The 20324-nt window shown below is 46.5% G+C and overlaps 1 protein-coding gene across 2 annotated transcripts in view; it reads right to left on the bottom strand.

The window, feature by feature from the left end:
• ptprt (protein tyrosine phosphatase receptor type T) overlaps positions 1-20324 on the bottom strand; it is a 1581811-nt gene that overhangs the window by 1207110 nt on the left and 354377 nt on the right. For both annotated transcript variants that reach the window (XM_038803435.1, XM_038803434.1), the window contains one exon: positions 77-202. In XM_038803435.1, the coding sequence (XP_038659363.1) occupies positions 77-202 (126 nt within the window). The remainder of the gene's footprint in view (positions 1-76; positions 203-20324) is intronic.

Raw genomic sequence — 20324 nt, forward strand, 5'->3', positions numbered from 1 at the left:
ATAGCATTGGCACTGCCAGATTCTATATCATGAGAGTCACAGCTTGTTTTATCAGGCTGATGCCAGCTGTAATCACCTGTTGGCACAGATGGATCTGTGGATGGCTTTTCCCATGTGTTGATTTGTTCCCAGGTCAATCCATTGGTCCCGAGAGCCAGGATGTATCCACAGCTGCTGTAATGTTCATCAAACGAGCAACTGCCTGCAGAAAAATAATTGAGAAAACAACTTGAGCAACAAACGCGTGCATGATTACACATACATTCACATCAGTGGCTTCTGTATAAAAACAGATAATAAGCATCAAGTTCATTAGCCATAATGTGGACCTCAGGGCTTGGAAAGTTGATTAGAAAGGTCTTTTGCAACATGTTTGGTTATGCTTTGCCTTTTAGTAGGTGATAATTAGTTTGGTTCTGTAAAACTGTATCTAACATGACATTTTCATGGGTAGAAAAAAAACAGAATACGTACACTCCAAAAATAATGACCAATGTCAAAGTTAATGGGCAAAGGACAAGGGAAACAATTAGAATAGGCACTCAATGTGTATTCTACAGGTGAACATTTTTGCAGTAAAATTAACATTTGAATCATTTTACTCCGATGGAATTGTTGAAATTTTCACTACCTGAATTAGAGGTCCAAAATGTATCATGGATATGGGGAACCCGATGTTACATCCAAAACCAGATCTCGAGCCCACACCTGTTGGCAGTGGGATTGTCTCTGTAATTTTACCACAAGTAGCCTCCTAACTGGCTGCCCGTGGACCCCCATCCAATTAATGATGGTGAGCGGGCTCCTGGTGCTGTCAGCCCAATCAGAGGGCCGGCAGCCCTCTGTGATAATGGGGAAATAACCGACATATTGAACAATTACTTTGCCTCAATATTTACAGTTTAAAAGGCGGATAACTTGCCCGAAGTCCCGAAAAAATGAATAGTCGATACAGGACAGGGGCTTAATGCAATCAACTTAAGTGCAGCATCAGAAACTAAGAAATGAATGGAACTTAAGAGTGACAAATCCCCAGGATCTAATGGTTTCCATCCGAAGGTGTTAAAGGAAGTAAGGGTGCACATTGTTGATGTCATAATTATAATCTTCCAGAGTTCTCCAGATTCAGGAGTAGTAATTCCTCTGGATTGGAAAACTACACAAATCACTCCACTTTTTAAGAAGGGTGAAAGGAGGAAACCAGGGAATTTCAGACCGGTTAGCCTAATATCTGTGGTGGGGAAATTGCTGGAGTCTACAATCAGGGATGGGGTAATTGAACACCTTGAAAACGTTTGGTCAATCAGGGAAATTTGTGAAGGGAAGGCCACGCCTGACTAATTGTATTGAATTTTTGATGAGATGACTTAGGTAGTGGACAGGGGAATGTCGATGGATGTCATTTATATGGACTTCCAGGAGGCATTTGATAAAGTCCCACACAAGAGACTGTTAACAACATGGAAGTCCATGGAGTTGAGGGCAAATTAGTTGCTCTTTCAAGGGCATGGCAGGCGGCAGAGAGAGGGATCTGACTAATTACTCTAATTGGCAGGTGACGAGTGGTGTACCACAGGGATCTGTGTTGGGGCCTAAATTATTCACACTATTCATCAATGACTTTGATGATAGCATAGAAAGTCAGACATCCAAATTTGCTGATGATGCAAAGTTGGGTGCCGTGGTAGACAGCCAAAATTCCAGCATAAAATTGCAAGGAGATATTGACAGATTAGGTTAATGGGCAAAATTATGGAAGATGGAATTTAATGTAGGCAAATGTGAGGTAATAATAATCTTTATTATTGTCACAAGTGGGCTGACATTAACACAGCAATTAAGTTACTGTGAAAATCCCTGAATCGTCACACTCCCGCGCCTGTTCAGGTACACTGAGGGAGAATTCAGAATGTCCAATTCACCTGACAAGCATGTCTTTCGGGACTTGTGGGAGGAAACCGGAGCACCCTGAGGAAACCCACGCAGACAGGGAGGGAACGTGAAGACACCAGACAGATAGTTACCCAAGCAGGAATCGAACCTGGGATCCGAGCACTGTGAAGCAACAATGCTAACCACTGCGCTACCAATCCGCCCATTTTTGACCACAAAAGGATAGAGCAGAGTACTTTCTAAATGTACAGTGGATGTCCAAAGAGATTTGGGGGTTCAGCTGCATAGATCCTTAAAATGCCAGGAATAAGTGCAGAAAATAATCAAGAAGCTAATGGAATGCTTGTCTTCATATTGAGAGGATTGGAATATAAAAACAGGGGTTATGCTGCAGCTATACAAAACATTGGTTAGACCCCACTTGGAATACTGTGAGCAGTTCTCAGCACCGCACCTTAAGAAGGATGTTGTGGCCTTGGAGGAAGTGCAACATATTGATGAGACCATCAATTCACGCGACACGTGGTTAGAAGCGAACAGTGGTTTTAATCGTCTTACAACAGAGCCTGCCTGTGACGAGATGAACTCTAGATGAACTGGCAGGCAGGCTCACAACAGCAACCTTTATATTTCCGGTTAGGGGGAGGAGCCATGGGCGGTGCCATGGGCGGAGCCATGGGTGGAGCCCAGTACAAGCTCCTCATCTCCCCCTATGGGTAGAGCCGCGGAACTACACATGATCTAGTACAAGATACAGGCTCAACACATGTTGTACAATACAGTGCGGATTATTAGTGTTTATAATTCACCACACATAGGTTTACAAACATAATACCTGGATGACAAGGGTTGAGCTACAGGAGGAGATTACTCAAATTAGATCGGTTTTCGCTAGAATTTAGAAGGTTCAGGGGTGATCTGATCGAAGTATTCAAGATATTAACAGGGAAAGACAGGGTAGATAAAGATAAACTACTTCCACTGGTTGGAAATTCTAAAACTCGGGGGCATAGTCAAAAAATTAGGGATAAACCATTCAGGTGAGATGTAGGGAAGAACTTCTTCACTCAAAGGGTGGCAGAGGTTTGGAATTCTCTCCCTCAAACAGCAGTTGAAGCTAGATCAGTTGTTATTTTTGAAACTGAGATAGATAGATTTTTGTTGAGCAAAGATATGAAAGCATGTGGATCAATGGCAGATATACGGGGTGCGGTCAAAGATCAGGCATAATCTCACTGAATGGGGAGACAGGTTGACCAGCTGAATGTCCTATTCCTGTTCCTATGTTCCTATGAGAGGTATGGCTATTGAGATATGCAGGAATCCTTGTCTTAGTTAATCTTTCACAAAGCATCATCCATGCTGCTCTTATCTCTGGACAAGACTATTCCTATGCATTCCTGACGAGCCTCCCACATTCTCTCTTTATACTGCAGGACATCCAAAACTCTGATGCCCTTGCTCTTAATCGCCCAAGTCCCATTTTTCTGTCAACTCACTGACCAACACTGGTTGTTTTGATTTTAGAATTCTCATTTGTGTTTTCAAATTCTTCATGGCTTCACTCCTAGTTACCTTTGTAACCTCCTCTACCCCCACAAACCTCCAGCATATATGGATTCCTCCAACAGTAATTGACCAACCTCTGGTTATCCGCTCTAGTATCTCTTTATGTGGCTTGGTGGCAAATTTTATTTTGGAATGCCCTTCTGAGGTGCCCTCAGATGTTTTATGACATTAAAGGCGTTATATGAATAAAAGTTGCTGTTTTGTTGTCATCATAGCAATGCTGCCTAAGAATTCTTTGTGTCTTGTATTATGGTGGTGGATTTGTTTTCGAAGATTTTACATTGTGGAATCATAGAATCCCTACAATGCAGGAGGCCATTTGGCCCATCGAGTCCACACTGAGCCTTCAAAAGAGCATCATACCTGAACCCACTACCCTTGTCTATTGTGGTATTTTTAAAGGATAGGTGCAGACCACGAAGGAACAAACAAACAAGAGCTTTATTGGAAAGATGTTCATTCTACAGACTGTTAGGATAGAGTGCCCATTTGCCCACACAAATGGCCGACGATGTAATCAATACACTATGTGATCAGACTCTTAAAGTGACCCTGCTCCAATGGAACAAACATGAATACACAACTTTCCTCTCTCTTTGTACTAGAGGTTCCTGCAATATAATACAATATAACATAAACAATCAAAATGTACAACATGAACAATTAATAAATACAACTGTCAATAAGTTAGACTTTTTTGGAGGACATCGATTTCTGAGTGGTTGTCAGCGAACCTCAGACGTCGGCTTTATCGTGTTGACAGTAACCTCTTGTGTTTATGGTTTAATTTGGATGTCGTCCGTAGTTGTCTCAACCGATGCTGACGTAGTGTTCATAGTTTGACTCGGTGTTGAAGAGTCCCCGACTGGGGTTCTGTGTTCCACAATTGTTTCTGGCATTGTCAGGTTCTCAGGAATGTCTAGGTTTTCACTGGACAGTTTGTTGCAGACTCTCAGTTGACTCTGTCTCTGACAAACTCGTTCCAGTTGCTAAAGGTTGATCAGCGTGTCTCCTCCACGCTGCATCATCCCGCGTTTGAACGGTGTAGGAGACTGGTCCTGTCTGTGCTAAGAAATGAAAAAAATGAAATGATAATCACTTATTCTCACAAGTGGGCTTCAAATGAAGTTACTGTGAAAAGCCACATTCCGGCGCCTGTGCGGGAATTGAACCGTGCTGCTGGCCTGCCTTGGTCTGCTTTAAAAGCCAGCTATTCAGCCCTGTGCTAAACCAGCCCCGTAAGATGATGGCAGGTATCCTCTTCTCACTGGTAGTGCAGCTCCTTGCCAGTACTTCCTGATCTTTATGAAAAACACGACATTTAGCCCTGTTCTCATGTCGCAAAACCTGACAACTCCTGTTGTCATGGGTGGCTTCAGCAATGCAAAAGCTGTTCATAGCTGACATTTTACCTGCTAATCCTGGAGAACTCTGAGTTGTCGAATGTGTTGTATGTGTGTGTGTCAACAGGAATTGGCTTCGTCATTTAGACAATGATCCTTACTCACACGTTAATCTCAATGATTGCATCATTGTCTGAACAAACCTTTCAGGCAGCCTCTTTGTGGCAGAACAATAAGGTGTGGATCGGATGTGTTGGATGCTGTTCTCCTTTGGAGTCCTTGCAAAATGAACTATGGCCCATTGTCTCCAGCAAGTTGTTCAGGGTAACCGAGTCTTGCAAAAATCTCATCCAATCTTTCTATTATTCTCTCCGAGGACATAGTCTTCTTAATGGTGAGTTCAGGCCATTTCAAGTGCATGTCCGCCACAATGAAAAACAATTGTCCTTCGAGTGGTCCAGCATAATCTATATATTAACTCTTTGCCATGGCCCTTCTGGCCATTCCCATGGGTGTAATGGCTCTAGTGGCAGCAGGTTTTGAGCCTTTGCACAAGCCGAACACATGCCCGTCTTCTCCTCTATTTCATTATTGAGCTCTGGCCACCAAAAATAGCTTCTGGCTATCTCCTTCATTATTGGAAGGAAAAGGCGGCACAGCCGGTTAGCACTACTGCCTCACAACTCCAGGGACCGGAGTTCAATTCCAGCCTCAGGTGACTGTCTGCGTGAAGTTTGCACTTTCTCCCCATGTCTACGTGGGTTTCCTCCGAGTGTACTGGTTTCCTTCCATTGTCCAATGATGCGCAGGTTGGGTGGATTGGCGACCTTAAATTGCCCCTTAGTGTCCAAAGGTTAGTTGGGGTTATTGGGTTACGGAGATAGGGTGAAGGTGTAGACCCAAGGTAGGTTGCTCTTTCAAGGGCAATTATAGACTCGATGGGTCGAATGGCCTCCTTCTGCACTGTAAATTTTATGATTCTATGATTCTCTGATTCATTAAGTTGATTTAGGACATGTTTACTTAACAATGGTGGAATGATGACCTTCATTCTCCAGAGGAGACAACCTGTACAGATGGTTTGAGACTTCGGGTAACATATGGCATCAACTCCAGGTCAGCACCCACAGTCTTGCCGTGAGGTACAATGTCCACAACTTCTGACAGCAGTGGAATATTTCTGGTATACTTCTTAACTTGTTCCAGGAGTTTTATCGACTTCTTCAAATTAGAAAATATTACCACTCAAACCATTCCCTGACGACTCATTAGGCAAATTTAATCTAGAGTCCATCAGCCTTCCCATGGAAATTTGCTCGACGATTATCATGATTAGACAGTTAACATTGCTGCCTCACAGCGCCAGGGACTTGGGATAAATTCTGGCCTTGAGCATGTCTGTGTGGGATTTGCACATTTCCCCCATGTCTACGTGGGTTTTTTCCGATGCTCCGGTTCCTGTCCACAGTCTAAAGATGTGTCATCAGGGGCTGATTTAGCACAGTGTGCTAAACAGATGGTATGTAAAGCAGACAAAGGCCAACAGCGTGGGTTCAATTTCCGTATCAGCCTCCCTGAACAAGCGCCGGAATATGGCGACTAGAGGCTTTTCACAATAACTTAATATGAAGCCTACTTGTGATTATAAGTGATTTTCGTTTCATTTCATTTTTCATGTGCAGGTTAAGTGAGGTTGCAGGGTCACGGGGGATGGAACAGGAGAGTTGGGAAGCAGGGAAAAGATCTGTTGGTAGGGTGCTCTTTTGGAGGGGCAGTGCAGACTTGATGGACCAAATGGCCTCTTTCTGCCCTGTAGGGATTATACAGATTCTATGGATATTTTATCGTGCATGTATGTGCTAATAACAACAATGCCCATCTTTGCATCTGATGTGCCGATGTGCGGGCCAAGTATTGTTGTCAATGGTAGATGATTCGGTAGTGAAGTAAATTTTCTTCCATGTCGGTATTGGTAAAAAATGTTTGATTCCGAAAATGGTGCCTTTAGCTTTCTTCTCTATCTGTGCATGGATAATTTCTGCTTTGTTCAAGAACCTTGATGCAAACGCTATTGGCTTCTAGTCACCATTGGGCATTATGTGAGAAACCACTGCTTCCACCTCATAATGTAATGCATCGCAAGTCAGTTGCAATGGTAACTTCAAATCAAATTGTGTCAGGACATCTGATTTTGGTAGTACCTCTTTTGCTTGTACGAAGGGGTTCTCGCAATGATCCACCTATTTCCATTTCCTGTTTTGACACAATAAGTTGCGTAAAGGCTTGCAAATTATTGCTCGAATAGGGACAAACCTTTCCTAATAGTTTAATAATCCCAAAAACGATCAAAGCTGATTTACATTTTGTAGTCCGGGTGCCTTAGTTGTGGCTTTTACTTTTGAAGGCGACTTGTGCAGTCCATTTCCATCTATGATGTTCCCCAGGTATTCAATAGAAGATTTGAAACTTCACATTTATCCCCGAAGTAATTTCTTATCCACTTAGAATTTGATCCATGGCACGGTGAAACAAAGCAAGTGCAGACATGATGCCAAATAGAAGTCTTTTATATCTGAATTACCCCTCACGGTAGCATGGTGGTTAGCATCAATGCTTCACAGCTCCAGTGGTCCCAGGTTCGATTCCCGGCTGGGTCACTGTCTGTGTGGAGTCTGCACGTCCTCCCCGTTTGTGCGTGGGTTTCCTCCGGGTGCTCCGGTTTCCTCCCACAGTACAAAGATGTGCGGGGTAGGTGGATTGGCCATGCTAAATTGCCCGTAGTGTAAGGTTAATGGGGGGATTGTTGGGTTACCGGGTATACGGGTTACGTGGGTTTAAGTAGGGTGATCATTGCTCGGCACAACATCGAGGGCCGAAGGGCCTGTTCTGTGCTGTACTGTTCTATGTTCTATGTTCTATGTGTGTCATGATTGTCAAATATTTTTGCGAATTTGGATCTACATTTATCTGGACATAAGCTTAACTCAGGTCAACTTTGCTGAAATGCTGGTCTTCAGCCAACCCAACAAATAAATAATCTATTAAGGCAGAGGGTACTGCTCTGCACCTCTGCACACAGTACCAGACGAACAGTGACTTTAAGATTGCCACATATGCATACTGAACCATCTTTCTTCATCACGGGTACTATTGGAGTGGCCCAATCACTTTCATTAATGGGTTTGAGCAGCTTCTATTTGACCTTAGGCCTGATGGTGTACGGCATTGACCTTGGGCGCGATTCTCCGCTGCCCACGATGGGTCGGAGAATAGCGGGAGGACGTCCCCGGCATTTTTCATGCCCTCCCGCTATTCTCCTTCCCCCCCCCCCACGGCTGCCCCACGACACGAATCGCTGCTCGCCGTTTTTTACGGCGAACAGCAATTCTCCCCAGGCCTATGGGCCGATTTCCCAGGCCTTTATGGCCGTTTTTACGGCAGCAAACACACCTGCTTGCTGCCGTCGTAAAAACGGCCGCAACATGGCCGTTCTGGGCATCCAGGGCCCCAATTGGCACGGCCGTACCACAGCCGTGCCCACCGATCGCGGGCAGTGCGTCCATAACGGACGCACTCTTTCTCCCTCCGCCGCCCCGCAGGATCAGTCCGTGGGGCGGCCGAGGGAGATGACGGCCCCGCGCATGCGCGGGTTGGAGCCGTCCAATCCGCGCATGCGCGGCTGACGTCATCGTGCGCGTCAGCTGCCGTGACGCTTGGCGCGCGGACCGAGCGACGGTCGCTAAGGCCGCGATGCCATGCTTCACGAGGCCCCGCTGCTAGCCCCGCCCGGGGGGGAGAATCGGGTCCCGGGAGGGGGCGCGGAGGCTGCCGTGAAACACGACCAGTTTCACGACAGCCTTTACGACTCGCCGCATTTGCGGAGAATCGCGCCCCTTGTCTTTGAACATCTTGCATGGTTGTCATCCTTTACCTTTAGCTTGACAGATCTTTTCCCTGCTTCCCAACTCTCCGTTAAAGGTAACAGCAGGTTTCTTAAAAATCTTTGATAGAGCTGCTTCAAACTCGACATGAGATTCATATCGGCTCAGTTTCGCAGTTTAGCTTGATTCCCTTCAGCCAGATTCTCTCCATTAAAGCTGGATAATTACCTTTAGTGACATGCAGGGACAAATTGGTGGTCTTTCTGTTTAACTGCATATTTACATCGATAAGGTCCCTCAATGGAATCACTTCCCCAGTGTAGGTTTTTAGTTTTATCTTTGAGTGTTTTAAGGCGAAATGTCGTAGTTTCTACTGGTAAACAGTTTCTGGTACCAACAAATCTGCTGCTCCAAGTGTGGCACCTCCATTTTCACCGACTGTCCGTCCAGTAAAGGAGTGACCAAGTAACAGTTTATTGCACATGAAATGGCCAATATGGTCAATGACAGTTCATCATCTGACTGTGACACTTGTCCTTTTTATTACCTTTTTTGTATCACATTGATCCTTTTCCCTCTATTGGGTTTTCAATTTGATACAATTGGTCCTTGATTTTTTTTATAGTTCTTGTTTAAAACTTGTTTCTTTCCCTAACACACATGTTCGATATTCCCATTTTTAACACAATACCTGTATTTTACATCTTCACAGCAGCAGACAGCTGGTCCAGTTTTTGCACATCAATCGCAATTTCGAACCTGTGCCTGTGTTTGGGTCTCAGCTGACATTTTAAGGATTCCAGTGCTCAAACTTAATTGTTGGACTTCCTTAGCTGTTAATTCCATAGAGATTGTGGCTTCTAAAGCCTTCTTTAGGTTTAAGTTACTATCTGTCAACAGCCTTTTCTCAGATAACTTTGCTTCTTAACCCACATACTAATCTGTCTCTAATGGTATCGTTCAAGACAACTCCAAATTCACAATATTTGGCTAATTTCTTCAAAGTGGCGATGAACTGTGAGATTGATTCACCTTCTTGTTGATTAAATGTATGGAATCAGAATCTCCCTGCAGTGACCAAAGGTTTATCTGAGAAGTGGCTCTGGAATATCTTCACAATCTCATCATAAGTTTGCAAGTCTGTTTTTTCTGGCTGCACCAGACTTCACAGGAGGTTGAATGTCCCCGCCTCACCCAACATTGTACTCAGGCAAGTTGGGATTGTGTAAGCACGATGTGCCATAAAAGGTTTTGCACTATCTTGCTTATTTTTCCAAACAAGATATCTCTGAGCTCAGCCTGTTTCCATCTGAGTTTTGGAACACTCCCAGCTCTAAATTATTGTTGCAGGGTACTTGTTACTCACAGTGCTTCCTGTACTGTTCCAGATCTTTCCGGGCAGAGCATGTGGCGACCTTCTTTATTGCTTCCTCCAAAATTGCACGTTTAAATCATGGTTCCTTTGATGGCTGCTACCAATATTTGGCACCCCTCCATTATCAGCTTTGGTATGGCAAAACCTTTTTGGATGTCTGTGGACGGATCGACAATTTTTCTATTTCTTTTTAGTTCTCCGGGAGTCTATCAACATGGTTCTGACCTCATCACCAGTTTTCTTTGTGGTATTTTTAAAGGATAGGCTTGGAGACCATGAAAGAACAATCAAAAGCTTTATTGGAAAGATGTTTATTCCATCAGCTGTTTGGATAGACTGGCCGTTTGCCCATACAAATGGCCAATGATGTCATCAATATGTCATGTGATGAGACTCTTAAAGTGACCTTGTTCCAACCAGGAGCAAACATGAATACACAACAGAAGTCATGTTTTGCAATGCAGTTGGCCAGCAGTAGAAACCGCTAGCACTTGTTGAAAAAGATTTTGGAGTGGATGCAAGGTGCTGTGTTGAAACTTGTCTCTCACACTTTGGGTAGCTCCCACTTAGCGCTATAAATGATGTGGGCACCTGGCTAAAATACCTAAAGATTTAAAATAGCTTGTTGCCCACTTTCCGGCAACAATGACTGGGCGGAAGTTCTGCTCTGCTCAGGTCTTCTGCTCAAGACCTCTCCAGGATTTGTTGGGCCATGTGAGGCATGGGATAGGTAGGGAATAGTCACATGTACAACGTGGAAACAGTGGGTAGTTATTCATTAGTATCAATGGTAGTTATGGGTTATCAATGGGTAGTTATTAACCACAAAATATATTTTTGTTAATGCAGTTGAAAGTAATTCACATAATACATCTGGATGAATCATTCCAAACAAATCTTATCATATGTCCGATCATTGATTTTTATCTGTGGTTATAATTATAAAGCTGTAATCTCTCCCTCCAGGATAGATGAAGGCATTTTTCTATGTTATGATTATAACCTCATCTTCCACTAATCTGTTAATTGCTTTCCTGTTTTGATATTACTAGAGATACTTATCTATTCTCGTGGTTACATATTTGTACTATGCTTGAATCATGCGCAATTTGTTATCTTGTCAAAGAGGAATCATTAAATCCTCTGAGTGTTATTTCATCTATTAATGCAGAATGTGCACAGAATTGACTGTAACATCATATAATTTAAACAATTAAGCACAGTGCTTTCCATTTCAATGCACATTCACATCTTATATCCTTAATATATTTATATTGAAAATAATGTTGTACAAGTTAGATTCCCCTTTCCGGGGTCCAAGTCCCCACGCCTGCGGGAAAACCGGCGCGAACCACTCCAGGGTCAACAGCCCCCGAAAGTGCGGAATTCTCCGCATTTCCGAGGTCTAGCTGGGTGCCGGAGGGGTTGGCGCCACACCAGCCGGTGCCGAAGGGACTGCGCAGGTTCGCGCATGTGCCAAAGGGCCGGCGTGATCTCGCGCATACGCGGAACCGCCCGCGTGTTTTGGCGCATGCGCGGGGGTACTCTTCGCGCCGGCCATGGCGAAGCCCTACAGGGATTGGCACAGAAGGAAGGAATGGCCCCACGGCGCAGGCCCGCCTTCAGATTAATGGGCCCCGATTGCGGGCCAAGCCACTGAGGGGGGCACCCCGGGGGTCGGACTCGCCCCCCCCACCCCCCCAAGGACCGCCCCAGCCTACCTACCTGGAAGGTCCTGCCATGTGGGACCAAGTCTAACCCATGCCGGCAGAACTGGCCAGAAACGAATGGCCGTTCGGCCCATCGGGGCCTGGAGATTTGCCGGGGGGGCCGCTGCCTATGGCCCCTGATTTTTGTGGCATGAACCGCCCTCCACCCGAAAAACGACGCCAGAGAATAAGGCAGCCAACATTGGGGCGGGGGTTCGGAGAATCCCGTTGTACATCTTTTGTCTTTAATATTTTATTTGCAGTTAATAACAATAGCAATATCCAGGCACATAATGATTGCAACTTTGCTAATGTCTATTGTACAACACTTGCATAAAACCAGACTATTCTAATGCTAGATATTTGAAGTGGTTAAAATTTTCTTTTTACAAAAATAAAAGCCCATTGCAAACTTTATTCATCCGAATTATCCCTCTTGAGTCATTCACTGCAATTGAAGAGAGACTGGGGACCTCCGGCCAAAACACTTGTAAAGTCAGTTGAGTGCTTGTTCCATATATCCAATCTCTATCGTTGAGACTCAGGGTCCAATTTGAATCCCACCAGCAAGCTTCAGGTTCCAAACTAATACCCTGCTGCAGTGTGCAAGCAGTGAAGGGAATACAGCATTGCCCAACAGTCTGGGAGGGGAAGAGCTGATCCCAGAAGAGGTTGAATCAGGGCTGTGGTATTTATGCCATGCCTGGAGGAGTGGAATGGTTTCTTGTGGCCGCAGAAAAATCATCATGACCAAAATATCTTGACCGGTTCCTTAAGATAGTTGGTCTGGCTGCTCAATGCTGAATCAGCACATGTTGAGACCAGTAATACCTGAACATTGCGAGTAGGGTTCTATCATCAATCCCGGACCCTGAGTTTCAGACTTGTGGCCAAACGTGAGAGTCGACTGTTTACCCATTCACAGGTCCGCCTGGAATTTGCATTGGACAGGTTATGGGTGTCAATGAGGCAGCTGATGTGCCTCAGCCCTGTCTCTGATTTTTAAACGTGGGCAAATGATGAGCAGCCGGCAGTTGAAAGTCATCGCTGAGGATGCCTGCCCAGAAACTATAGTTTGCAGCAAAATATGAGATTCTTTTCTGTCAGCCAAGTATTTGACTCATCACTGTGCTGAAGAATTTTTAAATGGAGCTGCTGTAAAGTTCAAACGCATAGTTTACATTTACTTGGCATGAAATTCTGCAGGAACACATACCCCTTCTTCAATCCAGAGGACCTGGCCCAATGTGGCAACAGAGAATGCTTACAATTGCTAAAGAGGTCAAAAATATAAGATAACGATGAATGAATGCAATTGTGAAATCAGGTGCAACTTACTGGCCCAGAGAGTGGATAGAATCGGATGTAAGGTAGCGTGATAAACGCAAGGGAGAAAAGAACAGAACAGTACACTTGATGGGATGAGATGACGGGATTGGGGAGGAAGGTTGTGTGGAGCATAAATACCAGCAGAAGTTTGATTGGTCAAATGTCTGTTCCGGGCTGTGAAATGTCAGGTAAGTGTGGACTCCTTAGCCACAAGTCCATAAGACATAGGAGCAGAATTAGGCCACTCGGCCCATCGAGTCTGCTCTGCCATTCAATCATGGCTGATATTTTTCTCATCTCAGTCTCCTCTCTTCTCCCCATAACCTCTGATCCTCTTATTAATCAAGAACCTATCTATCTTTGTCTTAAAGACACTCAGTGATTTGGCTTCCACAGCCTTCTGCGGTAAAGAGTTCCACAGATTCACCACGCTCTGACTGAAGAAATTTCTCATCTTTGTTTTAAAGGATTGTCCCTTTAGTCTGAGATTGTGTCCTCTGCTTCTAGTTTTTCCTGCAAGTGGAAACATCCTTGCCACATCCACTCTATCCAGGCCTCACAGTATCCTGTAGGTTTCAATAAGATCCTCCCTCACCCTTCTAAACTCCAACGAGTACAGACCCAGAGTCCTCAACCGGTCCTCATACGACAAGCTCTTCAGTCCAGGGATCATTCTTGTGAACCTCCTCTGGACCATTTCCAAGGCCAGTACATCCTTCCACAGATATGTGGTCCAAAACTGCTCACAATACTCCAAAAGTTTGTCCAGAGCCTTATATTGCCTCAGAAGTACATCCCTGGTCTTATATTCTAGCCCTCTCGACATGAATGCTAACATTCCATTTACCTTCCTAACTGCTGATTGAACCTGAAGGTTAACCTTAAGAGAATCGTGAACAAAGACTCCCAAGTCCCTTTGTGCTTCTGATTTCCGAAGCATTTCCCCATTTAGAAAATAGTCTATGCCTCCATTTCTCCTTCCAAAGTGCATAACGTCACACTTTCCCACATTGTATTCCATCTGCCACTTATTTGCCCACTCTTCTAGCCTGTCCAAGTCCTTCTGCAGCCTGTCTGATTCCTCAATATTACATGCCCCTTCACAGATCTTTGTATCATCTGCAAACGTAGCAACAGTGCCTTCAGTTCCTTCTTCCAGGTCATTAATGTATATTGTGAAAAGATGTGGTCCCAGCACCGACCACTGAGGCACACCACTAGTCACCGGCTGTCATCCTGAAAAATACCCCTTTATCCCCACTCCACCAGATGTATCATTAAGAAGAAAAAGACTTACATTTGTGGAGGAACTTTCATAACCATTGAATCACTCAAAGCACTTGACAACCTATTAAGTATTTTTGAAATGTAGCCACTGTTGTAATGTACGAAACATGGCAGCTAATATTTATAGAGCAAGCTCCCACAAGCAGCGATATGATAAGGCGCAGACAATTTGTTTTGGGATATTGGTTGAGAGATAAACATTGGCATTAACATATGCCAATGCATAACATAAACATGTGCCTCCTCTCCTGTTCTTCGAAATCATGCCAGGAGAAGTTTCATGTCCATCTGAGAGGGCAGATGGGGTTTAGTGCCTCGTTCAAAAGACAAAGCCTCCAACAGTGCACCATTACCTCAGTACTGCACTGGAAGTGTCAGTCTAGATGTTTTTGCCCAGGTTCTGCGGTGGGTCTTGAACCCACAGCTTTGTGATTCAACTGAGAGTGCTGCCCACTGAACCACGGCTGACACAAAATTATTCTGGAACTGAACCCCAAGAGGTTTCCCTCCATATAATGAGCAGAATTCTTCCATGCCATCTGCTGGCGAGTTCATTGGTAGGCATGGGGAACTAGAATTCAGCAGGAGGCACAAAAAGCAGTTTTACGCTGGTGTGAGATCTTCCACTGGTGTCAGCCATGGCGGATCAGGAAATTATTGGGGTCGAGCATGAAGCTAATTTTCATCCGCATATAGTATGCAGATGAAGGCACAACCACTCATGCCCGATTCTCCACAGAATCAGCGGGAAACCACGCCTGTGGGAAACACATCTGGAACAATGAGGTGTGCAGATGTCAGGACTCATCTGAACAATGCCAAGGGCTGCATCCAAACTTCAGGATGGAGGCTGCTGGCAACCCTGGACCCCAGAACACCACAGCAGTGGGTGGGGGGAGGGTCCACAGGTGGACCTTCCAGTTTTAGTGTCTTGGAGTCTCAGAATGTTCCTGGACGTCCATCTTCCTTTTCAGGTGGTCCATCGTTTGGTCTCAGAGTACTCCTGGAGATCCATCTTGCTTTTCAAGAGGTCCACCTACTTTCTTCATTTGTGAGTCAGCATCGTTTGATGCATTTTCAATATGGTGTCCATTTGGGATGGCGAACATCACACTATAAGACCTGCCCTGCCATGAAATGAAATGAAAATTGCTTATTGTCACAAGTAGGCTTCAAATGAAGTTACTGTGAAAAGCCCCGAGTCGCCACATTCCGGCGCCTGTTCGGGGAGGCTGCCATGGTTCTCTGCCGGTGACCTCCACCCTTCTCGATGTGACCTCCACCCTTCCGGATCACTATCTGTCTCCTCCCGCTGACTGCCTCTGTTACCACCTCCCAGACTGGGTTCAGGAGGGCAGGTTTGAGTAGGCGCTGATGTGTTGGATGCTCTGGATCCTTGAAACACATACAGGACACCAACACTTAAAATAGTACAACACTATTTTATTAAACTATAAACTGTTGAACATACTATTACTGTGGGTTAACACGATGTTAGATTAACTAAAGACCTGTGCCTGTCCTAACCAGTCGAATCACTCAGCACATGGTGAGAATCTGTGCTGTAAACTATAAGCTCTTGTGCTTCTGAAAGGCTGCATCCCGAATGAGCGGGAAAAGTGATGCCCTCTGTCTTCATAGTGGGTGTGCTCTAACTGGTGATTGGCTGCGGTGTTATGCATGTTGATTGGTCCTATTGTATGTCCATCAGTGTGTGTGTCTGCACCATGATGTGCTGGTGGATATAATGACAGGCGGCACACGCTGGGGAAGAGGGTGTCTCCCTGCTCCCCACTGGCATGGATCTATGGGTCTACCTTGGGCACCCAACCTCAGTGGGGACAGGTCTTCTGTGAGCCATATTGGTGGCTGCAGTGAGTGTATGGTACATCATGTGCTTAAAAACAGCTCCAGATGCCAGGCTCATTTGTGCTAACTCTGGCCCCAGTGGTTCGAACGCCCGCTGGGCTAGGAATTGCTTGGAATTCGCACCAGGATGGTGGTGGCACATTAGCATGTCCTGAATTGCTCCCCGAATAGCACTCTCAATGGGAATGCCGATCGCACGCACTTCAGTCCCCGCATCAACACATAGTCTCCCATGCACAGAATTTTGTCCAGTGTCATGAGGTAGACTCTGGAAAGCCTGAAAATCAATAATAGAATGAATTACTCCCCTTCAATGAATGCTTTAAGGAATAACTATTGAAACTAATGTAATGCTGTGTTCATGAAAAAAGTATTGTGTCTTTGTGCAAAATCCCATTCTGCTATATTAATGAAAGCATTAATGAAGTTAAAATAAATGTGTTAATTATTTTGATAAAAGGGGTAATATGCTGCAAATATATGAACAGATTTGTTGCTAATATCATACACCACATTCAATATACTTTATACTTTGTGAACATGAATTGTACATCCTGCTAGGCATCATTAGCAAAACATAGCTCCGAGGAATCTGTAGAAAGTTCACAGCAAATTAAACAGTAAGGGGTCGCCCTGACAGTCTCATTGCAGAGCAGTTGGACCATTGCTCCTCAGGTGCTGCAACTGTCTCTTTGGTGTATCGAGTTGTTGGCACTATAATGAAAGATTAGCTCCTTTATATCTTAGCGCAAGGCACAAGAAAAAGAATGATGTGCTAAGTGCACAGCAGGGTGAAGAGGGCAGGGTATCCTGCACAGCAGCTCCAGGAGGGACACTGGCTCTTTCTTAAAGCTGCCCTTCTGATGGACAGGAGGCAAAACAGCTGCAGGATCAGCAGATCAAACATGTTTGCATTTAATAAGGCAGTTTTGGAGACGCTGCTTCTGTTACCATCATTAAATTGTCCTTGGTCAGGGTGTGTGAGGGTGGAGGATGCCTGGGGGATCCGAGGGCCGAAGGGTGGAAGCCATTGCTGACTGTCAGCCTCTCCCACTCTCCAATTCCTTAAAGATACAACATTGTGGATGATATCGTGGAAGCCGCGGAAGTTTCCATCACTGTGTGATGTACCGTCGCTTGCCACGAGACGAGAATGGTGAAACAATTGAGGTTTTATTGCACAAGATGTTGTGCCTCCTGCAGCTGGAACCAGAATGGGAGCAGCGCAGCAGAGCATCCACTTTTATACGCTGCCTGCTGGGAGGAACCAGCCGGCTGGGATTTACTGTGGTACCTGTAGCACAGTGGCAGTACTGTAATACATGCAATGTGTTACCAGTAGTGTTTACCACACAGTGCTGGTGGCAGGCCAAGCGGCAAGACGCCGGAGAAGGCGATGGCAGGAGTGTTGAGAGAGGCTCGAGGCGGCAGCCCATGTGCTGGGGTCAACCCCACATCCTGAGGAGCTGGCCACCCATCAGGCCGGGTAGCGACCCAGAGGGGGAGGCCGGCGACAGTCCGAGGTGTCGAGTTGTCGGTACTCTTTTAAACAGATTATGAACAGCATGTGTCACAGGAGGCTCCGCCTCATCAAGGAGACGATGTGGCACCTGTACCATGTTCTTGCAGACTTGGCACTATGTGGAGGAGGAGGATACCCGCCACCGGTGCCCGACAAGGTCACCACAGCCCTGAACATCTTGGCCTTGCGATCATTCCGGGGCTCGAGCAGGGACAGGGATCTTGGCGGGCATCCTCTGGAGGGCTTGGGACCAGACGACCCCTGCTGACTTATTGGTGGCACATAACATGCCATGCCATCACGTTCTGCATGCTGACGCCAAGATGTGCCATCGTCAGAGGGAGGTGGACGCGGGTGGGCTGGTGACTGCCGTCGTCTCCCCGGAGGGGGGCCTCCTCCCGGTCAGTGCCCGTGGGTCCCTCGGGGTCACATTGGGATGGAGGGGCAGCTGGAATGGGCTCTGCTAGCTCCAGCAGCTCCTCAATGTCTACACCATGGTGTGGATGCCATCAGTGATACTCCTCTGTGAGTGGGCCATCCTCTGCAGTGCCTCGCTAATGTCTATCTACATTAGGGACATGGTCCTCAGCCACCGGGACAGGCTCAGGAGCGCCTCAACAATGCCCATCTGAGACTGAGATATGCATGGCAGTGCCTCGGCAATGCCCACCTGGGACAGGCACATGCTCCGCAGTGCCTTGGAAAGATTTACCTGGGTCTGGTCTGGTTCCCAGTGACTCTGATATGCTGACGAGGCGTTCGCCCATGGTCATCAGGGACTAAACTACGCCTTGGACACCTCCACTCATGTTGCTGACGTCGTTCTCCAGGCTCTCCACTGCGGTCGCGACTCCAGCAGTGTTGACCTCGGTGCCACACATTGCTGGCACCATCTCCTGCGTCAGTAGTGTTTGGGACTCCTCCAATCGGCTATGGACCCGCTAGAGTGCCACTGAAATCCCCCTCTGAATCTCTGGGTCACACCGTATCGACTGCATCAAATCTGGGAAAGCTTGGAGCAGAGGCTCGACATCTAACTCAGGTGGGACTCAGTTGGATCTTGGGATCCAGAATACCACCAATTGCTGCCTCCCCGGACATTGCTATGCATCTGCTGTGCATCTGCAACCGTGTGGTGCTCACCAGATTGTGCCCCAGAAGCCTGTCCACTAACATCACCCACCAAAGTGTGTGTCTCTGCGCTGGTAGAGGAAGGGAATGCAGCCCATGACATGATGATAGTGGCATCCTTGGAGCTCCCCTCCAAAGTGTTCTCTTGGGAAGCATAGAGCGGGTGGGACCTATCCCAGATGGGCCGCTGCCGCTGGGTTCTAATACTGTGGGAGAATGGTCAGGTGGTCAGTGGGAGGGAAGGATCATCATTCTGGCATGATTTGCGACAGGTCATCTGGGTGAAGGTCGGTGGATCCACACCTTTGCTGCGCAGGCCAATCTTGACGTTGGTGAGCAATCTGCCTTTTGCCCCTCCCGCAACCTCCAGGCCCTGTTTTTCGGAAGGGGTAAGGTCCCCGAGGTCGGCACCCTGCTGCTCGTCTGTGTCCTCTCCCTTCTATTGTGGGCCAACTTTTCCTGCAGGGAGACAGAGGGGGCATTGTGAGCCGCGTGCTTCATCCATCGTGATGGGGGTGGCATGGTACGAGGCAAGCGTGGACAACAACGTTAATCATGGCTTGTGGATGTCAGAGAGTGCTTGGGCATATGATGGTATTGCTCTGGGGAGGCACGCAGCATAATTGGGGGCTGCCCCCGGGGCTGCAGCGGTCTATGCCAATTCACCCGTTCGGCCCAGGTGGAGGTCGTTAAGCTTCTTGCAGCACTGGGTGGCATTCCTCCTTGTCACACTCCCTGAGCTCAAGGATCATTCCACTGCCTCCCAGGCTGCACTGCCTGCCCTCTGGCTGACCCTCCAAACCTCGCGGGGGAACATGGTGTCCTGTCTTGACTGCACCGCGTCCATTAGTCCAGTCAGGTCAGCATCCCCGAATCGTGGAGCTGGTCTCCGTGGTAGCATGGCTGCGTGCTGAATGGGGTTTGTTCTGCAGGCTCAGCTTAAGTGCTGCTCCCCCTCGTTAGTGGGAGCTGCTAACAAATCAGTCGGTCAGGCTGAGTTGGAGATTGGTGACAGCTTCAAATTCCTAGGTGTGCACATCAGCAACAATCTGTCCTGGTCCACCTACGTCAATGCTACGACCAAGAAAGCACAACAGCGCCTATACTATCTTAGTAAACAAAGGAAATTCGGCATGTCCACATTGACTCTTACCAACTATCACAGATGCACCACAGAAAGTATCCTTTCTGGCTGCATCCCATCCTGATATGGCAACTGCTCAGCCCAAGACAGGAAGAAAGTACAGAGAGTCATCAACATAGCCCAGTCCATCACACGAACCCGCCTCCCATCCATTGACTCTGTCTACACCTCCCGCTGTCTTGGGAAAGTTGGCAGCATAATCAAAGACCCCTCCCACCTTACTTACACACTCTTCCAACTTCTTCCATCGGACAGGAGATACAAAAGTCTTC

Source organism: Scyliorhinus canicula, chromosome 7 (assembly GCF_902713615.1).
Source record: "Scyliorhinus canicula chromosome 7, sScyCan1.1, whole genome shotgun sequence".
NCBI lineage: Eukaryota > Metazoa > Chordata > Chondrichthyes > Carcharhiniformes > Scyliorhinidae > Scyliorhinus > Scyliorhinus canicula.